Here is a 24,737-nt window from a genome sequence, read left to right as displayed (position 1 = left end):
AATCTGTGTGTTTTACCCCAGCTACGTATTTAATCTTTGTTTTACCCCTGGCTATGTATTTAATCTGGGTCTTACCCCCAGCTACATATTTAATCTTTGTCTTACCTCAGCTAAATATTTAATATGTGCGTTTTACCCTTGGCTATGTATTTAATATGTGCGTTTTACCCTGGCTATGTATTTAATATGTGCGTTTTACCCTGGCTATGTATTTAATCTGCGTTTTACCCTGGCTATGTATTTAATCTGGGTCTTACCCTGGCTATGTATTTAATCTGGGTCTTACCCTGGCTATGTATTTAATCTGGGTCTTACCCTGGCTATGTATTTAATCTGGGTCTTACCCTGGCTATGTATTTAATCTGGGTCTTACCCTGGCTATGTATTTAATCTGGGTCTTACCCTGGCTATGTATTTAATCTGGGTCTTACCCTGGCTATGTATTTAATCTGGGTGTCTGTGGTAATATAAGAACTGCCACTGTCTTCTCCGCTGTACTGCACATTCCCCAAGTGTAGGACACTGGCAATAATACTCAACAGCTCCTACAGAGAGAGAGAGAGAGCGAGAGAGAGCGAGAGGGAGAGAGAGAGCGAGCGGGAGAGAGAGAGAGAGAGAGAGCGAGAGAGAGAGAGAGAGCGGGAGGGAGAGTAGACTTAGATGATCATATAGAACTTCATATATCATATACATGCCCTACAATTACTTCTTACTCACACATCTCAATAAACCCTCCACAGAAACACATGAATACAGACAACCAACCAACCAGGATGGAGGAGTCAGAGCACCTCTGTGTGTTTGTGTGCATTTTTAACACACTATTCCTTTCTATATAAGAACCTTTGTGTGTATGTCTGTAAATATGCGTGTGTGTGTGCACATGTACCTCCACTTCATCATCGCTGAATCCAATGACACTCAGAGCTTTTCTCACTACCTTCCAGTCACTGCGGTCGTTGATCGAGCTCACCTTAGGACAGCTGCCCTGTAAAACACACACACACACACACACTTATCCAACAACTAGAAATGCTTATAGTAGGTTCAAGGTCTGCTGGGTAATTCCCATAATGCCCTATACTTCTCCAGTGGTGACTAATGATGGCGGACTGCTTCAGTAAATAATAAGGAGTGGTGGGTGAGAGATGACTAGGGTCAGGGTTAAGTTTAGGGTCAAGTTTAGGGTCAGGGTTAAAGGTCAGGAGCTGCAAGGTAATGCAGGATGCACAGCAGAGGTGGACAAGCATGTGGCCTTCATCAGTGAACAACAGCACATTACTGTCACACCTAATACACACGCGCAAACACACACACACACACACACACACACACACACACACACACACACACACACACACACACGCGCACCCACCCCAGAACAGAGCAATTGGATGGAGGGGGGCTACTCAAAAACTTCCTCTATTAAACACCAGGGGACTGCGTGTGTGCACGTGTGTCTTACACACGTCTCCCTAGGAACCAAATGTCCCCAGAAACAGGAACATCTGACACTTATGACAACTTTGGTTCCCATGCAGACAACTGGTACTTTCATTTGAATTTTCATTTCAATTTACTTTTGGTTACTAGAGTTATGGTTGGATTAGATTTAAGGTAAGGTGTAGCAATAATTAGCTACAGTCATCATTAGGTCAGTGGAAGGTCCCTACAAAGACTGTGCGTTTTGTGTTTGTGTGTGTGCATACGTGTGTTCTCTCTCCTGGAGCTTGACAAGGTAGAGGTAATGGTACTACTCTGTGTGGGTGTATATGTGAGTTCTCTCTCCCGGACCTTGACGAGGTAGTGGTACTGCTGTGTGTGTGTGTGTGTGTGTGTGCTCTCTCTCTCTCGGACCTTGACGAGGTACTAGTACTGCTGTGTGTGTGTGTGTGTGTGTGTGTGTGTGTGTGTTCTCTCTCTCGGACCTTGACGAGGTACTGGTACTGCTGTGTGTGTGTGTGTGTGTGTGTTCTCTCTCTCGGACCTTGACGAGGTACTGGTACTGCTGTGTGGGTGTGTGTGTGTGTGTTCTCTCTCTCGGACCTTGACGAGGTACTGGTACTGCTATGTGTGTGCGTGTGTGTGTGTGTGAGTGTGTTCTCTCTCCCGGACCTTGACGAGGTACTGGTACTGCTGTGTGTGTGTGAGTGTGTGAGTGTGTGTTCTCTCTCTCGGACGTTGACGAGGTACTGGTACTGCTGTGTGAGAGTGTGTGTGTGTGTGTGTGTGTGTGTGTGTGTGTTCTCTCTCCCGGACCTTGACGAGGTACTGGTACTGCTGTGTGTGTGTGAGTGTGTGAGTGTGTGTTCTCTCTCTCGGACCTTGACGAGGTACTGGTACTGCTGTGTGTGTGTGTGTGTGTGTGTGTGTGTGTGTGTGTGTGTTCTCTCTCCCGGACCTTGACGAGGTACTGGTACTGCTGTGTGTGTGTGAGTGTGTGTTCTCTCTCCCGGACCTTGACGAGGTACTGGTACTGCTGTGTGTGTGTGAGTGTGTGTTCTCTCTCCCGGACCTTGACGAGGTACTGGTACTGCTGTGTGTGTGTGTGTGTGTGTGTGTGTGTGTGTGTGTTCTCTCTCTCGGACCTTGACAAGGTACTGGTACTGCTGTGTGTGTGTGTGTGTGTGTGTGTGTGTGTGTTCTCTCTCTCGGACCTTGACGAGGTACTGGTACTGCTGTGTGTGTGTGTGTGTGTGTGTGTGTGTGTGCGCTCTCTCCCGGACCTTGACGAGGTACTGGTACTGCTGTGCGTATGTGTTCTCTCTCTCGGACCTTGACGAGGTACTGGTACTGCTGTGTGTGTGTGTGTGTGTGTGTGTGTGTGTGTGTGTGTGTGTGTGTGAGAGAGAGTGTGTTCTCTCTCCCGGACCTTGACGAGGTACTGGTACTGCTGTGTGTGTGTGTGTGTGTTCTCTCTCCCGGACCTTGACGAGGTACTGGTACTGCTGTGTGTGTGTGTGAGTGTGTGTGGGTGTGTGTGTCCTCTCTCTCGGACCTTGACGAGGTACTGGTACTGCTGTGTGTGTGTGTGTGTGTGTATGTGTGTGTGTGTTCTCTCTCTCGGACCTTGACGAGGTACTGGTACTGCTGTGTGTGTGTGTGTGTGTGTGTGTGTGTGTGTGTGTGTGTTCTCTCTCTCGGACCTTGACGAGGTACTGGTACTGCTGTGTGTGTGTGTGTGTGTGTGTGTGTGTGTGTTCTCTCTCTCGGACCTTGACGAGGTACTGGTACTGCTGTGTGTGTGTGTGGGTGTGTGTGTTCTCTCTCTCGGACCTTGACGAGGTACTGGTACTGCTGTGTGGGTGTGCGTGTGTGTGTGTGTGGGTGTGTGTGTTCTCTCTCTCGGACCTTGACGAGGTACTGCTGTATGTGTGTGTGTGTGTGTGTGTGTGTGTGTGTGGGTGTGTGTGTTCTCTCTCTCGGACCTTGACGAGGTACTGCTGTATGTGTGTGTGTGTGTGTGGGTGTGTGTGTTCTCTCTCTCGGACCTTGACGAGGTACTGCTGTATGTGTGTGTGTGTGTGTGTGTGTGTGTGTGTGTGTGTGTGTGTGCGTTCTCTCTCTCGGACCTTGACGAGGTACTGGTACTGCTGTGCCATTCTCTCCAGTCCCAGCCTCCTGAGCAGCTCATCTTCTGCACCCTCGATCAGTTGGTAGAAGATGTGGAAGTTCCGCTCGCCGTGGCTCTGGTGCACGACGCGCGACTTCTCCAGCAGGTAGTTCAGGATGTGCCCACCGACAGGGGCGCCCTGGACCGCGGGGACACGGGTGGGGAGGGTCATGACAGAACGACGGCACCTACACCCACATCCCCACCCACCCACCCACCCACAAAACAGCACTCACCTTAAAGTCAAACTGGACATCCATGTACTTCCCAAAGCGGCTAGAGTTGTCATTACGCAGCGTTTTAGCGTTCCCGAACGCCTGAAGGAGCGATGAAAGAGGAGGAAGACAGGAAGGAAAGGAAGATCGCTTATTCAGACGTCTATAACATACATCATTCCAGGTGCGCGCGCACACAGATTAAAGACAAGCCTACTCCTTCTCACACATCTGCACAACATCTGGACGGGGTCCTCATACAGGCTCTGGTGCCCTTGTTCTGATATCCTGTTTAGAAAAGTCTAACAGCACAAACCCTACACACACCTCTCATACAAGGAGCTACAGCTCTGCGTCATGCCACAGGCGGTACACACGCCTCTCACACAGGGAGCTACTGGCTTTTGAGAGAACGGCAGGGTGTTTACCTCCAGGACAGGGTTGGACTGCAGTAGGCGGTCCTTCACGGTCTGCACGTGCTCACTGGCGGGGCAGGTGACCGCATAGTACTGCAGCACTTTCTTGGAGGCCTCAGTTTTTCCTGCGCCGCTCTCGCCTGAGATCAGGATACACTGGTCCCGCTTCTCCGACCGCATGGAGCGGTACGCGTTATCGGACACTGCGTAACTGCACAGGACAAGGACAGGAACGAAGATACCATAATACCGGCGTGCACTGCTGTTAACTTTGTTTTGTTTTGCATTTCCTAAAGCCATCAACTAACTGTCATGTTTATGATAGTCAGCCAGAGGAGGGACAGAAACCCAACACTCATGGAGAGGACTTGCACCGACAAACAGAACTTAACATGTCACTGGTGCCTTTGACTATATTTAGAGTTGTTTCAGAATGCCTGGCACAATCAGTGAGAAACTTTTCTCGTGCGTTCTGGATCATGTGATCGAGGTGTGTGCGTTTGTCCAGAGGTCATGACGGGCAGGACAATCATCTCCCGCCAAGTACAGACGGGACAAAACACGGCAGCACTGATGGGCCCTTCCAGGCCTCAGAGAGGGAGATCGCGGGAAAGTGGGAGGAGCCATCTGGCTGCAGTGATCACTCACATGTGGGGGGAAACTTCGTAGAAGTTCACACCTCTGTATCTCTCCATGTGCTGCTTAGTGTAGATCTCCAGGTCTTTGTACGGGTTTACCGACACCAGCACGGAACCGATGTATGTCTGTGATGGACAGAAGGAGAGAGGTTGAGGGAGGGAGAGAGAGAAATTGATGAAAGAGAGAGAGAAGGAACGAGAGATTACGCAGAGATGCAGAATTAGGCCTATGGTTCATGTGCAGCTATGAGATGGTATGGTTATGGTTCTCTTACGTAGATGAGATTCTCTTTGAAGCGCTTGCGTAGGTTCTCAATGAAGGCCACCTCGCTGGTGTGGTTCTCCAGCAGGACAAAGTCCTGCACGCCCACGCGGTCCCTGGCTGTCAGGGCACTCTCCATCATAGCCCGCTCCCAGTCGCTTCCCACAGCCTGGCACGTGGAGAAGAGGCAACATCACACACCTGCACACTGGTGTGGACGCGCGCGTCCTCCGAGAGGACACGCTCACATTGTTCATCACTACTCCGCCTCTGTCAACACACTCGGCTGATGACGCGCACACACAGATATGACAGACACACACAGCGTAGCTAAGAGGGGGGCAGCTTGTGCGTGTTTACACGCTGCTGTTGTGTGCGTTTATGTTGTTGTTGTTGTTTACATCTCATCCTCTACACACAGCCCTCTTAAAGCTGCTCCTTCCCAGTGGCCCATTTCAGTGCTTCACACAACAGAGACTTTTAAAATCACAATAAGCATCTGCTCAATTACAAGCTCCGCTCACATCAACAAAGAGCCGTTCTGCAGAACTGCATATACCAGAGAAGACAAAACCTTGGGAGAAAAAAAATATTTAAAACCAGAACTAATTACACATATCACAAAAGAGCCATAACCAACTCTTGGAGCCTTTAAATTTAAGGGGGTCAGAGTTTTTCCGACCGGCGCACACTAGAGAGCTCCAGACAGACAAACATCTATGCAGCCACACTACTGCAGTTGTTTTACTTACATCCTGGACACAATGGAGATTTTGCACCACAAAGCTCTTCTCTATAATGGAAGCTCGAGTTTTCCACAGCAGATCCTGCATGCGGCCCACATCCATGCTTTTCAAACGACTCTGCGTGTCCTTTTAGCGCATAAAGCAGCAAAAAAGTGCAGAAATACCAAACAAAAACAAACACACACACACTTGCACACGAGGATCACGGCTTCGTGTTCACCGTGGGTGTGATGGGTGTCCAACAAACCCAGATCAGACAGCTTTAGCAGAGGAGAAGGGTTAACACATACACACCCACACCCAGTCAGATAAACAAATGTGCAATTATGCACTGACACACACACACATTGTGTGAATACACCAGCTGCCAGAGCTACTGTTTTGTTATTGACACGGTAGTACATGTCGAGAGAGCGAGAGCGAGAAAGAACACCACAGCATGCACCTGAGCATTTTAATTAGTGAGACGTGAGACGGATCAGCCACGGCAACTCCCAGATGCCTCTGAGACAGCGAGAGGCCGAATGGGATAGAGGCAACAAGAAACCCACAGCGGGGTGGGAACGGTCCCAGAACGCTTCCTTCAGGAAGTGACTTCACTCGCAATCCATCATCCCACGGGCACTAACCAGTCAGAACTGCACCTGTTCCACCAGCACTGCTCCAAAAGCCCTTCTGAAGACAACCTAAAGGACCATGGTGTCTGCTGGCACCTCCTGGTCTGGAGAGCTGGCCCAGTCGTGGGCGACATCTGCCAAGCATCAACACTGCTGTGGAAGACCCGGAGCTGTTCGGTCCCGACCTTGTTTACAAATGCACCCGTGCTACTGTGACAGCTCATCTTAGCTCATCAATTTGCCTCCTGGCTAACCCCGCCCTGTCATGGCTTCCCTCTGGGAGTAAACAAGCTCTCTGAACACATTAGCGCTCCAAAAAGCGTAAACTCATTCTTTCAGCTCTAACAAGGCGTTTTTGGTTAAGCATGGTCACAGAAGCATGTTTAAACCGTATACAGATACAGCTGCAGGACAATACCAAAACAGCAGGTGGCCGCACTGTCCAAGGTAGAGCTTGCGTGGAGGGCGTGGCCTGGCTTTGGTCAGAGACGATCGCAATGAGATGAGCTGAGAAGGAGAAGACACCTCAATGAGGACAGAGAGAAGCAGAACTTCACCTAGACACACGTCCTTGGCGACCATCAACGTCCTGCAACGTTCTCCAAGTCTCTCACTCCGTTTCCCCTTTCCAAACATACAGGAACTGCGCACAGTTTTAGGTGTGTGTGTGTGTGTGTGGACAGCTAGAGGGTTTGGGAGACACAGCAGAGAATTCTGTGAGTCATAGCCGTCTTTTCCCAATCCAAAACCACCAAGAATGCCACCCCACCTGGTTTTGACCGCCACGCTGCACCTTCAACACGAAAAGCTCCACAATCACCTGTTAAGACACCAAAACCTCAGTACTGACTGCGCACGTCACAAAAACACTTACCAAACTCTCGTCTTACGGTGTGGGATTAGATTTTACACAGCCGCTCATCTGTCTCCTGTCATTACCGTCCTCTCAGTGTGTCCAACTCCACCCGGAGGCACAAGAGAGGGCATGCACACTGCCCAGGGCTCCACACTGCCCCAGAGGCCTATTACGACAGTCAAGCAAGTGAAGGACCCTCCATAGAGAGATGCTGAGCAGACCCAGTGGGGACCTCCTCAGGCGTTATGAAGGGTAGCAGAAGACACAGACTTGCTGATCCCAACACACACACACACACACACACACACACACACACCCATCCAAAGAACAACAGTGTAAAACTCATAAGCTCTCACTGATGTTCTGGAGTCTCTGTACACTCTAAAACCGCCACTCTCTGAAAGCACAGGTCTGAGCGGAGACGCAGTTCTTATCTAATACCCCGGTGGACACAAATAGGCAAACAGACCAGATAAAGGACAACAAAATGTGGAACAGTCAGAACCACCATATTATCCTACCACATCCTCTCAGCCCCGAGCGCTGCTGTGGCCCAGTAGCTGTGAGTAAGCATTTCCGCTTGCTGAGATGAGCATCACTGTGTTGGGGGCACTGTGTGAATGTGTGTGTGTGAGGGAGAGAAATTAAAGTCCCATGGGGGATCCCAGCATGGGACATGCTGCATGTGTGTTGCCATGAACGCAGAGGCCTCTGATGATGCGCCCGTTAAGAAATGCTCGGGTGGAGTGAGGGGTTACGCAGCTCCACCACGCCTCCACCCCTTTAGGCTCTCCAAGCTGCCACACAATTCCTCACAGGGGCTTCGTCTCCAGACTGCTACACTTTACAGTGGTGGATATGCACCACACACACACACACACACACACACTACAGTGACTATAGGGGAGAGAGGGAGAGTGAGAGTGTGAGAGAGGGAGAGAGAGGGAGAGAGAGAGGGAGAGAGAAAGAGAGAGAGGGGGACAGAGAGAGCGAGAGCGAGACAGAGAGCGAGCGAGAGAGAGAGCGCGAGAGAGAGAGAGAGAGCGGGAGAGAGAGAGAGAGAGAGGGAGAGAGAGGGAGACAGAGAGAGGGATAGCCACTCAAGCAGACAAGTGAAACGTCTTCAGTCAGTGGAGTCAGCCTGACCCCTGACCCCAGTCTGAGGCTCTTCAGAATAAAGCCTTTCAAACTCATTCTGCAATCCAGACTCCCAGGGTTCCGTTGGTTGTAAAGTGCTTACCGTGCCTTCAACCCTCCCTCCGTTCCTCTTCTCCATACGCTTCCTTTCCTCCCTCGCTCCCTCGCTCCGCCCCACACCCGTTCATGGTCTCTGTCCCTCTCACACACTTTAAATCCGGATCTCAGCATTCCGTACGGGGCCAGCTGGCATGTGCAAGTGTCCCGGGTCGGTCCCGTGCTTAAAAACGCTCACGTCCACGTTTCGTGTGACGCTCCGTGGACCAGAGTGCAGTGCAGGCCCAGGTGCAGGGTGACTTCAGCCGCGTGCGTTATACTAGGGTTGGCACCGACACAGACCTCAATAAAGACGCGTGTGTGTGCGATTTACAGCTGCAGCTATAAACGCAAGAGCTGTTTGACTGATAACTGAAGTTCAAAGAACACAGACAGGTAGGAGAAAGCGAGAGGCAGTAGAAAATAATGTCAGCAATAAATCTTATCAAAGATTATCAGTTTGATACCATTAATGCTACCATGGAGATCATGACAGTAAAGCCAGTTCAGAAGGGTTTGTTCTTTCTATTCTACAACCTTCCTCTTATGGGTAAAAGCCATAGCCAAGGTCACCTCCAGTGCTGAGTGCAGAGTGCAGAACAGTGCTCCCTACTGGTCATCTAGACAGCTGCTCTCTGCCTGGTGGTGTAAAACCACAACTACTATACTTAGTATAGTTAGGACAGTTACAATAGTTAACGTAGATGCTATAGTTACTATAGTTTTTAGCCTTGTGAAGAATTGCATCTGTCAGTGTTGGTGTACCTGAGTCAGCTGTTTTAGCTGAAATCCTCCATTCTCTCCCTCTCTCCCTCCCTCTCTCTCTCCCTCCCTCTCTCCCTCCCGCCAGCATAACCAGAGCCCCTGCCTGCAGGAATCTGAGTAATGTTTTCCAGACGGTGTGAGTTTCTGACTCTCCCGCTGGGAACATGAGCCACACAACTCAGGGACAGCAAAGGACAGGAGACCTCCACCTCCACCTCCACCACCTCCGCCCGTCCTCGACCCCAACCTTCAGGGCTTGGCCACGCTCTGGCCCGAGTTCCAGTTTTACAGCCATAATTCCTTACCCGTTATCACCGCGGCAACAGCCGATACAAATAGAACATTATCTGGAAGACGGCCTCCGATTGGTGCGTGCGGCTTTATTGTGTTATTTATCTTTCGTATCTTGTATCATATTTCGTAGCGCTCCCTCTCTCAGGAGACGCTCGCACTCGCTGAACGGGGCCCAGGCGTGCTCGTCAAGGTCTGAGCGCGAGATAAGAACTCCGAACCCTGCGTGTGCAGTTCTACACGCACCCGAGCAGTCACTCTGCGCGCCGTCCGTGAGAAATCGCGGACGGAAACTCCTCCCTCGCCGTGCCCTCCATTTCCCACACTGCTCCTCTCTCCCCCAGGCCCCTTCGACCTCACTTCCTGTCTGATCCTGTTTCTCTCCAATAGCACCCCACCACCGCGCAAGCCGACCGTGGCAGGGGTTTATGGGTATAAACGTTTATTGACTCATCCAGTCACAGCACTGTCAAAGAAGTTCAGTCAATGCTGCTTGTACACAGTTAGCACACAGCTGTCCTCTGCTGACCGTCTACCTTGCATCGTCTGTCCTGCTGGGCTCCTCGGAGCCTCCTGACAAACCTCGGCAGGCATTAATTAACCCAGTGGACTTCAGCCAGTCCTGTGCTGGAAACCAGTCCACTTTGGAAAGCCGCGCCCCCTCACCATCTCATTCACACCCCCTCCTGCCTTCTTGCCCCTCCTTCTCTGAGCGACAGGGCTATTTACACTCCAACACAGAGACGTTTCTATTTGTGGACGCGGTCGTACGGACTGACCGAGCGCAGCGAGGTGGCAGATTAAAGGCTAACAGTGCCTGCAGCGCCAGGCTGACGGCGTCCGGATCGACCCGAGCGTTAGCCGCAGAGCGCGCGAACGACCTTGGCAGCGGCGCGGATGTGACCGGCTGCGATTCCGAGCGCGTCTCACCTCCGCTTCGGCCCGGTCCATCACAAACGCAGCGCGCCTCCGCAGAGCGGTCCAACGGTACCGACAGCACTCGGCGTCCTTGTGCCCCACTGACGCACAGGCGGCTGCCCCGCCGGTGCCCGAGCGCACCCACCCCCCTGCCTCACCCTCGAACAATGCCATGAAACACTCACTGAGACTGTGGTGTCAGAGCAGACTGTGGCAGAGAGAGTCAGCCTTTGTTTATTGATGTGTCAGGGCCTGGCGTGATGGCGGGGGGACGTCATGGAGACAACGTGCCGGCCGCGGGGGGGGGGGGGGGGGGGGGGGGGGGGGTAACTGAAATTGAGAGCTAAAGTGTGGATAGGAACGATGAAAACGTCCAGCGGCTGAGGAAGGCAGGCAAGCGCGAGCTGCCAACGGCGACGTCAGAGCAAAAGAATGTCGGCCACAAGGGTGGAAACGCGGGCAGTTGAGAAATGAGAGAGAGAGAGAGAGAGAGAAGGCGGCGACAGAGAGATAAGGAGGAGGGAGGAGTCGCTCCCTGCAGCGCGAGGCCAAGAGAGGACAAACCTGTGCACCATGGTTCAGCAAGATGCTGTCGCTATGGCAACGGGTCAAGGAGGAAGTTGTGTTTTCAGGATGATGAAAGTTGCGAAATGAGTCAGTTTCTTAATATCCATACACATAATGGAAGACTTTGAGATGAGGGTTAAGTCATAGTTTCTCACCTTCCCCCTCATGATAGACTGGTTAGTCACATTTCACATAACGCTCATGTGAACGTCAGGGCTGCTGGTCTACACAGAGCAGGGGTGCGTCTCTCCACGGACGCCTCCCAATGCAGCTACGTTACCGGGAATGCTGGCAATCCGCCGCTCCTGGCCAATACTCTCAGGAACACACGTCTCCAGCAGAGGAGCTTAACCAGCACTTTGGCTTTCGCTGGAATTTCCTTAAGCATTCCATAAGGAGATCATTCCTCTCTGGCCAGCGTGAAGACAGAGTACGCAGGCCAGCCTGCAGACGTGGAGCGAGGGGGAGGGGACGTTAATCATACTTCCACTGCTCTTGCCGTCCAGGGGGAGGGGCACGCCAGAAACCGGATGGGGTTGAGCTGACCGATGGGTCTACGGAGTTCAGGGGGAGGACGGGAGCTCTCCACCGCACCTCGGGGACAGCTGGAGCTCAGTCTCCTCCTCCCGGAGCTCAGAATACCCACAAGTCCTTATATGGGCAGGTCTGGCTGCTCATAGCAAGTCTGGGGCTCCCACAAGACTTCCTGTCCCCTGAGCATGTGGAGGGCGGAATGAGACTGCAAGTTCTTCCACCTCCGGTCCGCGACTGAGCTGTGTTCAGACACCAGTCACTAGGTGAAGTGGAGGATTCCTCATTCTCTGACCCACTCCGACACACCCTGCGACAGGGAATTGTGCAACGGTAGCAGTCAGATGCTGCCATGATATTCAATATGTACCTTCCTGTTTTTACTGGTTGACATGGTTTCAAAAAAAGCCCTGTTTTGCCCAATACAGGACATGCTTTATGTAAACAAAAATCTTAAATGAACCTTGTTCGGATTGCATCTAACTGCAAGTCAGGCAAACTGTACGCTACGTTGCCAGATTTTCGATCATCACGACGACCTCCTTGTACATGCAAAAGCAGTGAAGTTCAGAGGTCAACAGACTGCTCGACCGAACATGCGTTCAAGAGCTATCCACGGGATAGATCCTAGCATGGTGGTTGGTCAGACGCCAGGCTACGTGCTAGCGTTAGCGTGGTAGCACGTGTGACATACAGACATGTGACTTCAGATGTCAAGATCTCCCGGTCCGAGCACCAGAACACCTCGTAGTGCATCTTGGTTACAGCGAACCACAGAGCTCAACACCCCGGGGGTGCCGGCGAGTTAGCCCTGTCAGGACAGCTCAGTCTCTTGCACAACGGGACATACCGAGAGAGGGGGATATGCCAGACTTGTTGCGTCTCTGGCACGTCTGACCGTTGTCTTGTCTCTCGCCAGAGACCGGAATCACAGGGAGACGCCTACACAACGCGCCAGTGAAGTCGCCCACACCAGCCATTCTGCTCCTCACACACATGTAGGTGACCAGGCAGCTGTGCTAGCGCATGGGCGCTCTCTGATCTTGTACAGCCACTGTGAGCCGTTGCTCCAACTCTGCACCACACTGAGCCGCCCCATTTGAGGACCGTTAGCACTGCCCAAGAGTGTGGCAGTAAGGAGGTGCTGCAGACGTGCTGGTAGCCATAGAACCGGACATGCCGGGACTCGGGTTTGTACATTCCCTCCTTATCTGGGTGCCGGTATCACCTGCAATGGTCTTGCTTCTCTGGAATTCCTCAACACACTCCGCTGGCATTCCTGCAACTGGGATTCTGACAAGTGTTTGGAATAAAAGCCTCCAACCTGCATTTTAGGAATCTTAATGGGTAGTTATCACAATTTTGACACTTTAAAAGCATAACAGTGCTATTGCAGCGAATATACATGTGACTATGTGACTATAAATTTATTATATATATATATATATATATATATATATATATATATATATATATATATATATATATATATATATATATAAATAAAAAAAACCTATTACATGCATACATTTGTAAAAACAAAGTTAGTCAGAATCTCCACACAGTAACTCCAAGACAACCACAAACCCAGCAGATTTCTAAAGCACACAGGCCACGACACCCTCATAAACAGGTCCAGCAACTCTGGCTATGACAACAATGTGTCCCCACTAGATATTATGTCAGGTGTTATTATTAAAAACGCATTTTGCACAGTCACAGGAATGGAAATAGCTGAACTAATTATTCATGATGTTGACACTACGCATTATTTCTGTCCCAATAAAGCACTGATACAGCTGTCATCTAAACCAAAGTTATTTGCCCTCATGTATGTAGTACTGGTATTACTAAGCATCCCTAAATATAATTTTAATAATAGTCCATATAACTTGGTAAAGTGTTATTTTCAGGTCGGTTCAAGATCAGATCAACATGAGATCCAATCACAACAAAATAACTGATCTTAGTCATAGCAGTTGAATTCCTCTGCTTGTCCCAACAGACACGTCACATGACTCAAGCAGAAGTTACAGGTCTCACCAGTGTGCTTCTGTCCATGCAGATTAATGTCACATCATATCGGCGGGCACAAATCTATGGGTTATTCACAGGACATCACACTACCCAGGAAGAAAAGCAGAAATATTTCATATCTAGGAGCGTCTCCATAGATCAGTGCACACAGCCCTCTGGGACTCACTAATGGCTTTATCTGCTTCTCGGCAACACCAGTAGTGGTGGGACTCACACTCTGTATGTGACCATCACACCCGCACTGGGGGGAAAAACCACAGGCCACACCTGACAGGGACTGGAGACCTGGTTAAAGGTTACTACAGCTCTAGCATGTGTGCGCGCGCGCGTGCGTGCGTGTGTGTGTGTGTGTGTGTGTGTGAGAGAGAGAGGCTCAGAGTGGGCAAGGATCAACCTGTGTGTGTTTCCCAACAGCCAATCTCTGTAATCAAACAGAAGACTAATACTGCATCATCAGAACTGGGAGATTTATTACAGGTTGTGGATTTGTGCTGAATGGCCACGTTTATTAAACATGCCTGCCCATTCACGACTGCAATACAGCTTAAAATTAAGTGAGCAAGTTTTCCATGGAGTGAATCCACAGTGTCTGTGTGAAACAACGTTAGAACGGGAAAACCAAGGGACCTGAACCAGATGAGGTCATTAATGTTAGACTGTCCAAGGTCGGCATTTTAAAACCTGCCAGCCTTGTGGGGATCTCATGTAACGCTTGCGTGGTCTCGTTAAGAGGACGGAGTCGTTGAGGAAAAGCATCTAGAGAAAAGGAATCGCAAACAACTCATTGAGGAAAGGAGTACAGGAGGATGCCAAGAACTGTTCTGCTGAACACGTGGTGCACAATCCAGCAACCTGCAGCAGATGACAGAGCTGGTGCTCCAACTTATCTCTCCGTAGCAGAGATGGTGTGGGGAACCCAGGTCCTCCGATACCTGGGGATGGACGTTTGGACAGCAGGGCTTCCCTGCGCATTGCGGCTGCCCACGTTCATCCCGGCAGGGCCGTGTGCCACGTCACAACGGTCATAGCGTCACGGACCGCTTCCGGGGACATGACGCTTTGTTTTGCTTGCTTCTTAATCCTGTAGAGCATTTCTGAGATGAACAGGAGCAGGCTGTTCAGAGCATCTGTGGCAACAGTGAGAAGCCGTCTAGTCCGCACGGGCCAATGTTCCTGCACAACGATTTCAACACCTTGTGGAATCCAAGCCATGACAAACTGCTGCGGTTCTGAAGGCCACAGGAGGTCCCGCATGCGACGAGATGGGTGTGTCTAATAAAACAGTCAACCGGTGGACACGCACGCCTAAAGAGAAAAAGAATCCACTCTAAAGACCCTCTGACGCACCTGTAGTTTTTACCCTGCGCAACGGACGGGCGGACACACACACATGCTGGCTTAATACCCGCTGAATTACCACAGACGAACCGGCGCTTTGACTCACTCACACCACAACGCTACAGGTGCAGTAAGACTAGGTGGAGATGAAGGGATAGCTGGGTTGAGCGGCGGCCCTGGTGTGGGCGGAGAGACAGACCCTGCTTGACCCCAGGGGGGTCCGGTCACGCCACACAGGTCGTCTTGTGGGGACGTGCGTGCGGCAGCTCAAGAGCACGCCTCTGAGGATGCCCTCACGCCCTCAAGATTGCAGCTACTGGGTGATAAAGGGAGACCTAGTGGTGGGTAGGAACCAGGAATGACTAAAACGGAAGAAAACTGGATACAAGCTCAGAAAACAAGCTCGGCTTAGACACGTCCTTATGAAGTGTGAGCCAAACAGGTCTGTGTATTAAAACAAAAAAACAAAAAACACGGTAAGGAAAGAAGTGAATACGGGCCTGTAGGTTATTATTCAATCTTGAAATGAAAAATTAAAGTGACATTCATGCTGAAGTTCTTACTGTTCACTCACAGCGCTCCTGCTCGCCAACCCTGTTAGAAATCTCATCTCTAGGAGAGCTGAACCGTAAGGGTCACACAGGCATGAGAGAACACCTCACACGAGTTAATCAGTGTGTGTGGGGGTGTGTTCACGCCTGAAGCAATACCACGAGTCCGCACACAGAAACTGCAGGAAGCTACGAGAAGGCAAATTTGAATGACAGTACAAACAAACTGACCCTCAACCATGACAGTGGAGACGAGAAGGAAACGCCTCCAAGATCAACAGCGTGCGACCTTTTTACGAATCACATTCCAGCGCCGGGATGACAGCTGGGAGCCAGGAGCCGTCCCTGCACTGTGGCGGGAAGGCCGGTTTGGTGTCCCAGGGCTGGGCCAACTCGCACTGGGAAAACTCGGTCGAAAAGCCACATCTAAATCTGGCCAAGCTGCAGACCTAACAATGACCTAACATGACTGCAACTAGAGTCCCAAGACATTTGCTCATTCCCCATACAACCAGGTCCACACCGAGATCCCCTCCCCTTCACTCTCACACACACAAACAAATGACTTTCACATTCAGATGAGTTTAGAAATTTTAATTTGTTAAGCCTACAGGAAACGTGCTCAGTCCACTGCACTTTCTGTTCCTACGTAGAAAATTACAAAACCCAAACATATTTTAAAAAGAGAGCGTAGCCCAGTCCAGCCCCAGGTGCTGCTAAATGACAGGACTTTCTTCAGTGCCACGGTCTGCCCTCCTGAGACGTGACTTCTAGAAAGCGTTGGCAGAGTTTAGCTAACGAGGGCGGGCGAGAGATGCCTCTCTGCCCCTGAGGCTTCCTGCCCTGCGGTCTTTAGAAACAGGTGTATCCCCTCCAAGATCCCGGGGGGGTCTGGGACTGCATTGACGTCTGCCTCCATGACAGAGCTGCAGATGGGGCAAGGCTTCCTCAGCTGCTCACGCCGCTGACTCTCCAATCCATGCCCTCAAGGAGCCCTTCACAATGGATACATTTGTAAACATGTGACAAATTGTAATTGGAAGATAACATCGGAGCCATCACATGTCCCTGGACCACAGCCGGAGTACACACCACGTTCTGCTGACTGGGGCAGTGGCTCAGGAAGATATTGGGACAACTGGAAAAAATGGTCATGCCCAAAGCTCTTAACCAAACCAGAGTTCCACTTTTCTCCAAAAATGTCCCTGGAGTCTCCTTCCAAATCCCAGTCAGACGGAATGAGAAAGCACAGCTGTCTGGAATATTAAACTGCACGGTCACCTTTTTGTTGAGGTCCGCACTGAGTATGCTGAACCAAATCCAACTTTACATGTGTTTGTCATCACCTCAGGACAGCACGGCACAACCGTGCCTCGTGGCCAATCTACTTTCGTTTTATGACCACATTCCCCTGGTTTCTATTACATACATTACAGAGGAAGGGACATGATTAAATATGCAATGAAACAGCAAACAGCAAAAGGAAGTGTGTGTGTGTGTGTGTGTGTGTGTGTGAACACTCAAGGACATGACCTACCCAAAAGCCTCCAGGTGACACTGACTATCTACAGCTCAGCAAACGCAGATACTGATGAAACAGGATATGGCTTATCATGTCCCTAAACCTCACAGCCCAGCCCAGATCTGCAGAGGTCCGAGCACACCCGGTTGGTCTGCAGCCACGCAAACACTAACGAAGCCCCGGGCAGAGAAGAGTGAACGTCACTATCCAAATGATGCCACGTGTTCCTCGGCCGTGCAAGCGAGCAGCCGCGCAGCAAACGAGAAAACTGCCAAAGTTCAGCAAAAAAAAACCTTCACGGACGGCGCGTTCTGAAAACCTTCCGCACGCGCTCTATGGTACGCGAAGTAGACGGTTTTGCTGTAAACCGGTGGAAACCATGAAATACATATAGGTTAGAAAATATAGGTTATGGTTAGACAGCTTCAACACTTTTAACCACCAAACCCAAACTTCCACAGATACAAAAAGAATCAACAACGGGTAACAATTTCGTGACTTCGCGTAGGTTTTGTAAGTTCAGCCCCAGCCAGAAACATCGTGTCGGAGGAGACTTTAAAGCAGCTTCCACCGTCTGATGTGACCGTAACGTCGCCGTTCATCAGACGCGTGTGTGACCCGAGGGCTCGGGACGCTTACCTCCAAACGACCACGCCAAGACGCGCTCCTTCCACGCTACGCGCGCTCTTTACCGGAGTCTCCGCAGGAATCCGCGTTCATTCAAACGCACGTCAGACGGGGAATTCACCGTGACGCCCAGTGCGAAGGAGTCCCGTCTTCCGCCACGGCTCGCGCTCAAGTCTGACCCTTCCCTGCCTCTCCGCGGGCTCGCGGTCCGATCTGACCCGTCCCTGCTCGTACTCGTACGGCTTGAACGCGCGACTGGCTTGCCTTCAGGTGTGAATGCAAAGCACACGGCGTAGGTGCGAGATCACTCCAGCTGTGCGGTCATAATGCACGAGCCCTGCCCTGCACCCACCCCACCCCTGCCATGCCTCTAGCAACAGGAAGCCCAAGCAACCAGCGCCGCAACCAGAATGTGGGATCTTCCGTCAGGTGGAACCACGTTTGTACCCCTGGGCTTTTAGCTCGCCTCTTTACAATTAGCAGAACAGTACAATCTTTTGTTTCCCTCGAGTGTGTTGGCAGAGGAATATGAATATAGCTTTTATTTATCCAGTGACACGTCGGTAACGTACAAAGACGTTCAGAATGTGAAGCATCTCCAAAAAGCAACGAAACTGAACAGAAACATGGACCGCATTAGGTTGTAAGTGTCTTAAACCGATTCCTTTCTCCTGTAGCGGTAGGGATAACAGGAGTTATAGGAATAATGATTAGTTTGTCAGAAGGTGACTAACGCTATACTTGAACTACATCGCCCCCTGCTGGCAGGATGGTTGGCGGTACTGCAATCTCTTGACTTGAGTGAAGCTACGTGTTTGTGTGTAAAAACTGTAGTGTAGGGGAGAGTGGGGTAAGATGAGCTGGTTTTTTAAAAATATTTTTACCTATAGCCAAGGGAATATGAGAGGATGTGTGCCACCAAAACCTCAGCAGTGGACTTAATTCAAATAGATAAGAGAGTACGTGTCCTAAAAAAGCTTGTCTTGTGCCTCGGCTGCCCCGTCTTAAGGGTAACCTGATCTGAGAGGGTACGCTGAGCCATCAGTGAAAACACTTAGGAACTAGTGTATTAACCAGGTTGTTAAGTGCAATTCTAAATATTCCGATTAATAGCTAAACCGAACTCATTTTATCAGTGTTCATGAAATAAATATAAAAAGTTGTCTATAGTTATGAAACCTGAATACGGTTCGCTAAATCTGTAGGACTAAGAAAGACATGCCAGTCTGAAACTTTTATTTTTTGAGGAACATCCACAAATTAATTGTTTTTCACTTTCACTGTAGACTCCCAACTGTATGTTTGATATAATGGCAAACATTTTAGCCTAATTTAGAACATTTTGAACTAGTTTTTGGACAGAATTTAGGCAACAATCAGATGTAGAAAATTACAGGAATTGTTAAATGTTTTCAGTTTGTGGGGAAACGTGATTCCCAGGAGGGCCTGGTTTTCTTCTGTAGTCATGTGACATGACAGCTGTATAGATGCTACCGCTAATATATGAAATATAATGTCAGTTATTCATTGTTAGGATGCAACTCTAATTTAAACTAATGTAAACCTGAAGGGGTCAAAAGATCCACCGGTTCAACTCCCCCTTCCCAGTGGCCAGACTCAGTTTAACCCACCGCCACCATTTTGAGAAAAGTGTTTATTCTAGCAGCCCACAGATACACTTCTGCTAATTCAGTCACATGTATTTACATACTGGTATCTTATCAACATATCTGATATAACTTTTTAAACTGAGATAAATTACTTTTGACGTGAGACTGATTATACCTCATATGTACCAAAAAAAAAAAACTTTGACAGGTAAAAAAGTTTCTTTTATTTGTGAAAGTATATACCAATAGAGACTGCAAACAAAATGTAGGGCCATATGACAAAAATTGTGTATGGTTGCCTGGATACAGGTCGTGGATCATCTGACCCTGTTCTCCCCCACTGTAGTAAGAGATGCAGAGATATTCAAAAGTACACAAGGTTTCCAGGCAACCGGATATTTTGGACTGAGGTCCTTTATCAGCTGTACTTGCAAAGTGCTTCTGACTTTGTAAGAGGAGGAACCAGTTTATATTTGGAAAAGTAGATGTTTAAATCATAGCATTCACTCCAATGTCCTCTAAAGTTCCAAGAGCGTAGATCAGTTATTTTTCTTTGGGTTTCCTAATTTTATTGCTGCCATAGCAACAGCTAGTAATGCAAACAAATATGTTAAAGCAATTAGTACTAAAATGCCTTTCCAATGACAAATTCTGATGGTCTGAAGGTGTTTAAGAAACTGATGGACAAGCGTTCTCTTGGTTTCTCCAGTGTGAAGATGATGACATCTATTACAGTAACACAGTAGACCACTCCCAAAGTGACACATGAGGAGCGATGGGGATGTCGCTGATAAATGTACATGAAGGACAAGGACACACACACACACACACACACACACACACACACACACACACACACACACACACACACACACACACACACACACACACACACACACACACACACACACACACACACACACAGAGGCAACACGGTGGCTTGGTGGTCAGCATGTTTGCCTCTCAGCAGTAGGGGCTTGGGTTTGAGTGCCTATCTGGGTGGAGTTTCCATGCTGTCGTCTGCGTGGGTTTCCGCCTGGGTCTCCAGTTTCCTCCGACAGTACAGAAACATGGAGGTTAGGTTGATTGGATGCTCTGAATTGTCCTGTATGAATGCAACCTGTGTGTGTGTGTGTGTGTGTGTGTGTATGTGTGTGTCCAGTGATCGTGTTAATCTCCTCCCTTCCCCTGCACCTGCTGCAGTGCCCCGGGGGGCTGTGGTTTCCGATAGCATGCTGGGGTGAATTAGCTTCCGCATCTCATCGGTGTGTGAGTGTAAAAGCTCATATCTGTCTGCAAAGTATCCTTGAATCTGAGAAAAGTGCTGTATAAATGTAATATATAATATTCATATTAGGTGTACCTGATAAAGTGGTGTGTGTGTGTGTGTGTGTGTGTGTGTGTGTGTGTGTGTGTGTGTATATATGTATATATATATATATATATATACACACACACACACACACACACACACACACTTACAGGCCACCTTATTAAGTATAGCTGGTCAACTGGTCAACTGCTCTTTAACGCAAATATGTCATTAGTGGACTCCTTGGCAACAACTCAACGCATGTAGATGTGGTCAAGACGATCTACTGAAGTTAAAACTCAGAATAAAGAAGAAGGGTGATTTAAGTGTCTTTGAACATGGCTTGGTCTGAGTGTTTCAGAAACTGCTGCTCTACTGGGATTTTCACACACAACCATCTCTAGGGTTTACAGAGAATGTTCTGAAATAGTGAAAATATCCAGTGAGAGGCGGTTCTTTGGGTAACAATGCCTTGTTGATGCCAGAGGTCAGAGGAGAATGGCCAGACTGGAGCTGATATAAAGGCAACAGTAACTCAAATAACCACTCGTTACAACCGAGGTGTACAGAAGAACATTTCAGAACACACTACACATCGAAGCAGAGGACTACGCAGGGTGCCAGTCCTGTCAGCTAAGAGCAGGCAACTAAGGCTACAATTCACACAGTCTCACTAAAATTACATAATAGATGATGTTGCCTGGTCTGATCAGTCTCAGTTTTTGTTGCGATGTTTGAATAGTAGGGTCAGAATTTGGCATAAACAATATGAAAGCGTAGCTCCATGCTGTTTTATATTAACGGTTCAGCCTGCTGGTTTTGGTGTAATGGCATGGAGGATATGTTCTTGGGCCCCTTAATACCAAGTGAGGATTTTTTAAACACCACAGCCTACCTGTGTATTGTTTAAACACCACATCCTCTACCTGAGTATTGTTTAAACGCATCTCAAACTGGTTTCTTGAACGTGACAAAGCACTCGGATGGCCTCCACAGTCACCAGATCTCCATGCAGCAGCGCACCTTTGGGATATGGTGGAATGGAAGATTCATCTGGATCTGCAGCACCCGCGTGATGCCATCAAGTCAATATGGACCAAAGTCTCTGAGGAGCAATTCCAGCGCCTTGTTGAATCTTTGATACATTTACATGCTTTTCTGTCATATTCCCCAATTTAATCTACAACCAAAGTCTGACACTGACAAACACTCCACTCCATTTAAACGATTACAACGTTAAAGCAAGTCGCTTTGCTTTAGGCACTTTAAGCTTTTGCTGTACTGATGCACCTTTTCTCTCGCTCAGAGTGAGGAGTGACCGGTCCATCAGGGAACAGCCCAGCCCGGCTCTTTGGCTCTGGCCCATATGAGCATAATGACTGGAAGAAGCACGGGAAAGAACATGCAGGAGGATGGGTAAGAACATCCAGGCATGGAGGAAAGGTTGCATCCTGTTGACAAGGCAATGCTTGATGGAGACACTCTGCTGCAGGGCGGGTACCAGTCTCCCATCACCATGACGGTGGATAGGGGCATTATTACCGTCTTGATCGCTAATACTATAATACACACACACACATTCACTCTCTCTCTCTCTCTCTCTCTCTCTCTCTCTCTCTCTCTCTCTCTCCCTCCCTCACACACATTCACACACACACACACACACACACACACACACACATTTGCGCACACACACATTCACTCACTCTCTCCCTCACACACATTCACACACAAACACACATTTGCGCACACACACATTCACTCACTCTCTCCCTCACACACATTCACACACAAACACACATTTGCGCACACACACATTCACTCACTCTCTCCCTCACACACATTCACACACAAACACACATTTTCACGCACACATTCACACTCTCTCTCTCTCTCTCTCAAACACACACACACAGACTCACACACTTACACAGAGGGTGATGTGACCTAGGAAGAATGTCAGGAAGAGAGCAGTTCTGGAATTTCGGTGTTGTTTATCTTACTCCATTCCATCTTCAGAACACTGAATGTTTATCTGACATGACAAAACAAAATTGATCTTAAACCATGACCCCTTTGGTGCCTGACCCCTGCCACACAAACTGCTGTGCTGGGAGTTGCTCTTACTTCTGGAATGATGACACTTTTTGTTGTTTTGTTCATACTTCTCTTCCTACTGGTTACACACTCTACTGTGTAAGGTTAAGGATAAGACAGCAGCGTTCCTTAAACAGGTAACTACAGTATGTGAGTGGTAAAAGTAAATATGCTGTCTCATCTCACTCTCTCTCACTCTCTCTCTCTTAACCAATTAAACATGTTTTGGAAGTTTTCATGAACTCAGGTGAGCAGATGTGGACATTCCATCAAACTCAAATTCACGAACGTCATTAAACCAAAGAAACCTGCTACCATCTCATCTTGTATTTTACTGTAGGAAGTCTGTAGAAAGTAATCCTAATAATACGGGCTGTACTGCGTTTCTGATGGGCAGTTTATGTGGAAATTGCTTTTAAGCAAGTCCCTTCTTGTATGGCTTTTTAAAGATCTTGAAAAATGTGTTAGGTGGTTACGATAAAAGAATTTTACCAGGTGCAGTTGTTGTACAGACCACCAGCTGCACTAGGGACACCCCTGCCAGGGCTGAGGGTTTGGCACTTGTGACCCACACCAAGTACGAAGCAGTAAACAGACTTTTGTGCTTGGTTTAAACTCTGTGCTCCTCAGATTACACTGTTATTACACAAATAAGACGCTCACATCTCCTAAGTCTTAATGCCTCATTGCTCACTTATTCTAGCACAAGGAATGTGCGGAGGTCACAGAGTCCAAACTATGTCACAAACGCTTTCATTTCAGGAAAAATGCATTACGATAATGATCACGTCTATTGTCAAATATGTGTATTCTAATTTTTAGTGTCTTGAATATTATTCTATACGTAGTGGTAATTGAGCACTGACTGGAACCTAATCGATATATCTGGTGTGATTGAAGTATTCTGCCCTCAAACGTTCCCGCTCCCCCTCTGGGATTACCCCTCTCAGATTACTTCTCTGAGATTACTGCATGTTCTCAGCGCTAACGAGTATGCGTTCCCTTTTTATACTCCTTCCCTCAGTGAAGAAAAACTCTACTTGTCAAAGCACTTCTCAGCGCAGTAAACCACGCATGCTGTGGTCCAGTCCCTTAATCCTGCCATCCTTAAATACCTCTTTCAATACCGCAAAGGCTAACTGTTCCGAAGACGGCGGGCGGCCCCTACCTTGGCACAGCTGTGGCAGTAACTCTCTCCGTTCTTCCCTGGGGGCAGTATGATCTCCCCCGTCGGCACCAGCTGAATCTTCAGCTCCATCATGGCGTGGCTCTCCCTGTGTGCTAGTCCTCCTCGCTGACAGGCAAGTGCCGTGGCGCTTACACACTCGCCACTACGGACCCTCTGAGGGTGCAGGAGACCAGAGCAAGGAGCACTCCGCTACGTCCGGCTATGGTAACTCGGCCAGAGGGGAAGTGCCACAAGCTATTGGGGGCGAGCGTGAGACAGTGACGTTACCTACAGCAGTCAGAGCGTTAATGCCAGTTTCTTCTGTAAGATTAGAGATTCGTAGGGATGTCCGGGACTCTACCCAAAGCCAGCCCCGCAGAATAATTTGTCTTCCTTCTTGCCGAGCTGCTCGGGACGGTAAGGGGTTTGCTGCCAGGGCTTCCTTCAGGATCCGGCATCCTGTCCGGAACATTCCCAGGGTACCACTGGAGGAAACCTCTTGCTTCCCCTCTGCGCGCAATAAGAAAAGAGTCGCATTCATCTCATGGGGTTTTTTTGTTTCACTTCTTAAATAAATAAGTTACGTGTTTTCAACATTTGCCCTACTAATTTTGCTTCCACTTGTGACAACATTTATAGACACTGTTTTCAGAGAAAGAGGTGCAGAAGCTATGGGATACAGTTGTGGTGAGCATTCGGGTTTGACAGGCTGTTAGTGTGTTTTAAACAAACATCCCTACTGACTCTCAGCCAGCCGTTCACAGCCCTGTGACCCCTGTGACCCCTGACTGCAGTCCCGTTTGTCCT

The 24,737-nt window shown here is 49.0% G+C and overlaps 1 protein-coding gene across 3 annotated transcripts in view; it reads right to left on the bottom strand.

Annotated features, from left to right (window-relative positions):
* The window catches only part of myo1cb (myosin Ic, paralog b), a 33,450-nt gene extending 9,172 nt beyond the window's left edge, over positions 1–24,278 (bottom strand). Inside the window, exons 1-8 of one of the 3 annotated variants that reach the window (XM_027029036.2) lie at positions 23,931–24,278; positions 5,158–5,313; positions 4,893–5,008; positions 4,257–4,455; positions 3,850–3,930; positions 3,573–3,752; positions 890–988; positions 432–545 (exon numbers count right to left, since the gene is read on the bottom strand). In XM_027029036.2, the coding sequence (XP_026884837.2) occupies positions 432–545; positions 890–988; positions 3,573–3,752; positions 3,850–3,930; positions 4,257–4,455; positions 4,893–5,008; positions 5,158–5,313; positions 23,931–24,023 (1,038 nt within the window). In that variant the 5' untranslated portion in view covers positions 24,024–24,278. Of the gene's footprint in view, positions 1–431; positions 546–889; positions 989–3,572; positions 3,753–3,849; positions 3,931–4,256; positions 4,456–4,892; positions 5,009–5,157; positions 5,314–5,896; positions 5,996–17,755; positions 18,072–23,930 lie in introns of those variants that run through there. The other 2 variants (XM_027029038.2, XM_027029037.2) reach the window with 2 other exon arrangements.
* Between the last annotated feature and the right edge of the window lie 459 nt (positions 24,279–24,737).

The sequence above is a fragment of the Electrophorus electricus genome, chromosome 15 (assembly GCF_013358815.1).
Source record: "Electrophorus electricus isolate fEleEle1 chromosome 15, fEleEle1.pri, whole genome shotgun sequence".
Lineage (NCBI taxonomy): Eukaryota > Metazoa > Chordata > Actinopteri > Gymnotiformes > Gymnotidae > Electrophorus > Electrophorus electricus.
The sequence above is the reverse complement of the archived record's forward strand: the minus strand, read 5'-3'. Positions and strand labels throughout refer to the sequence as shown.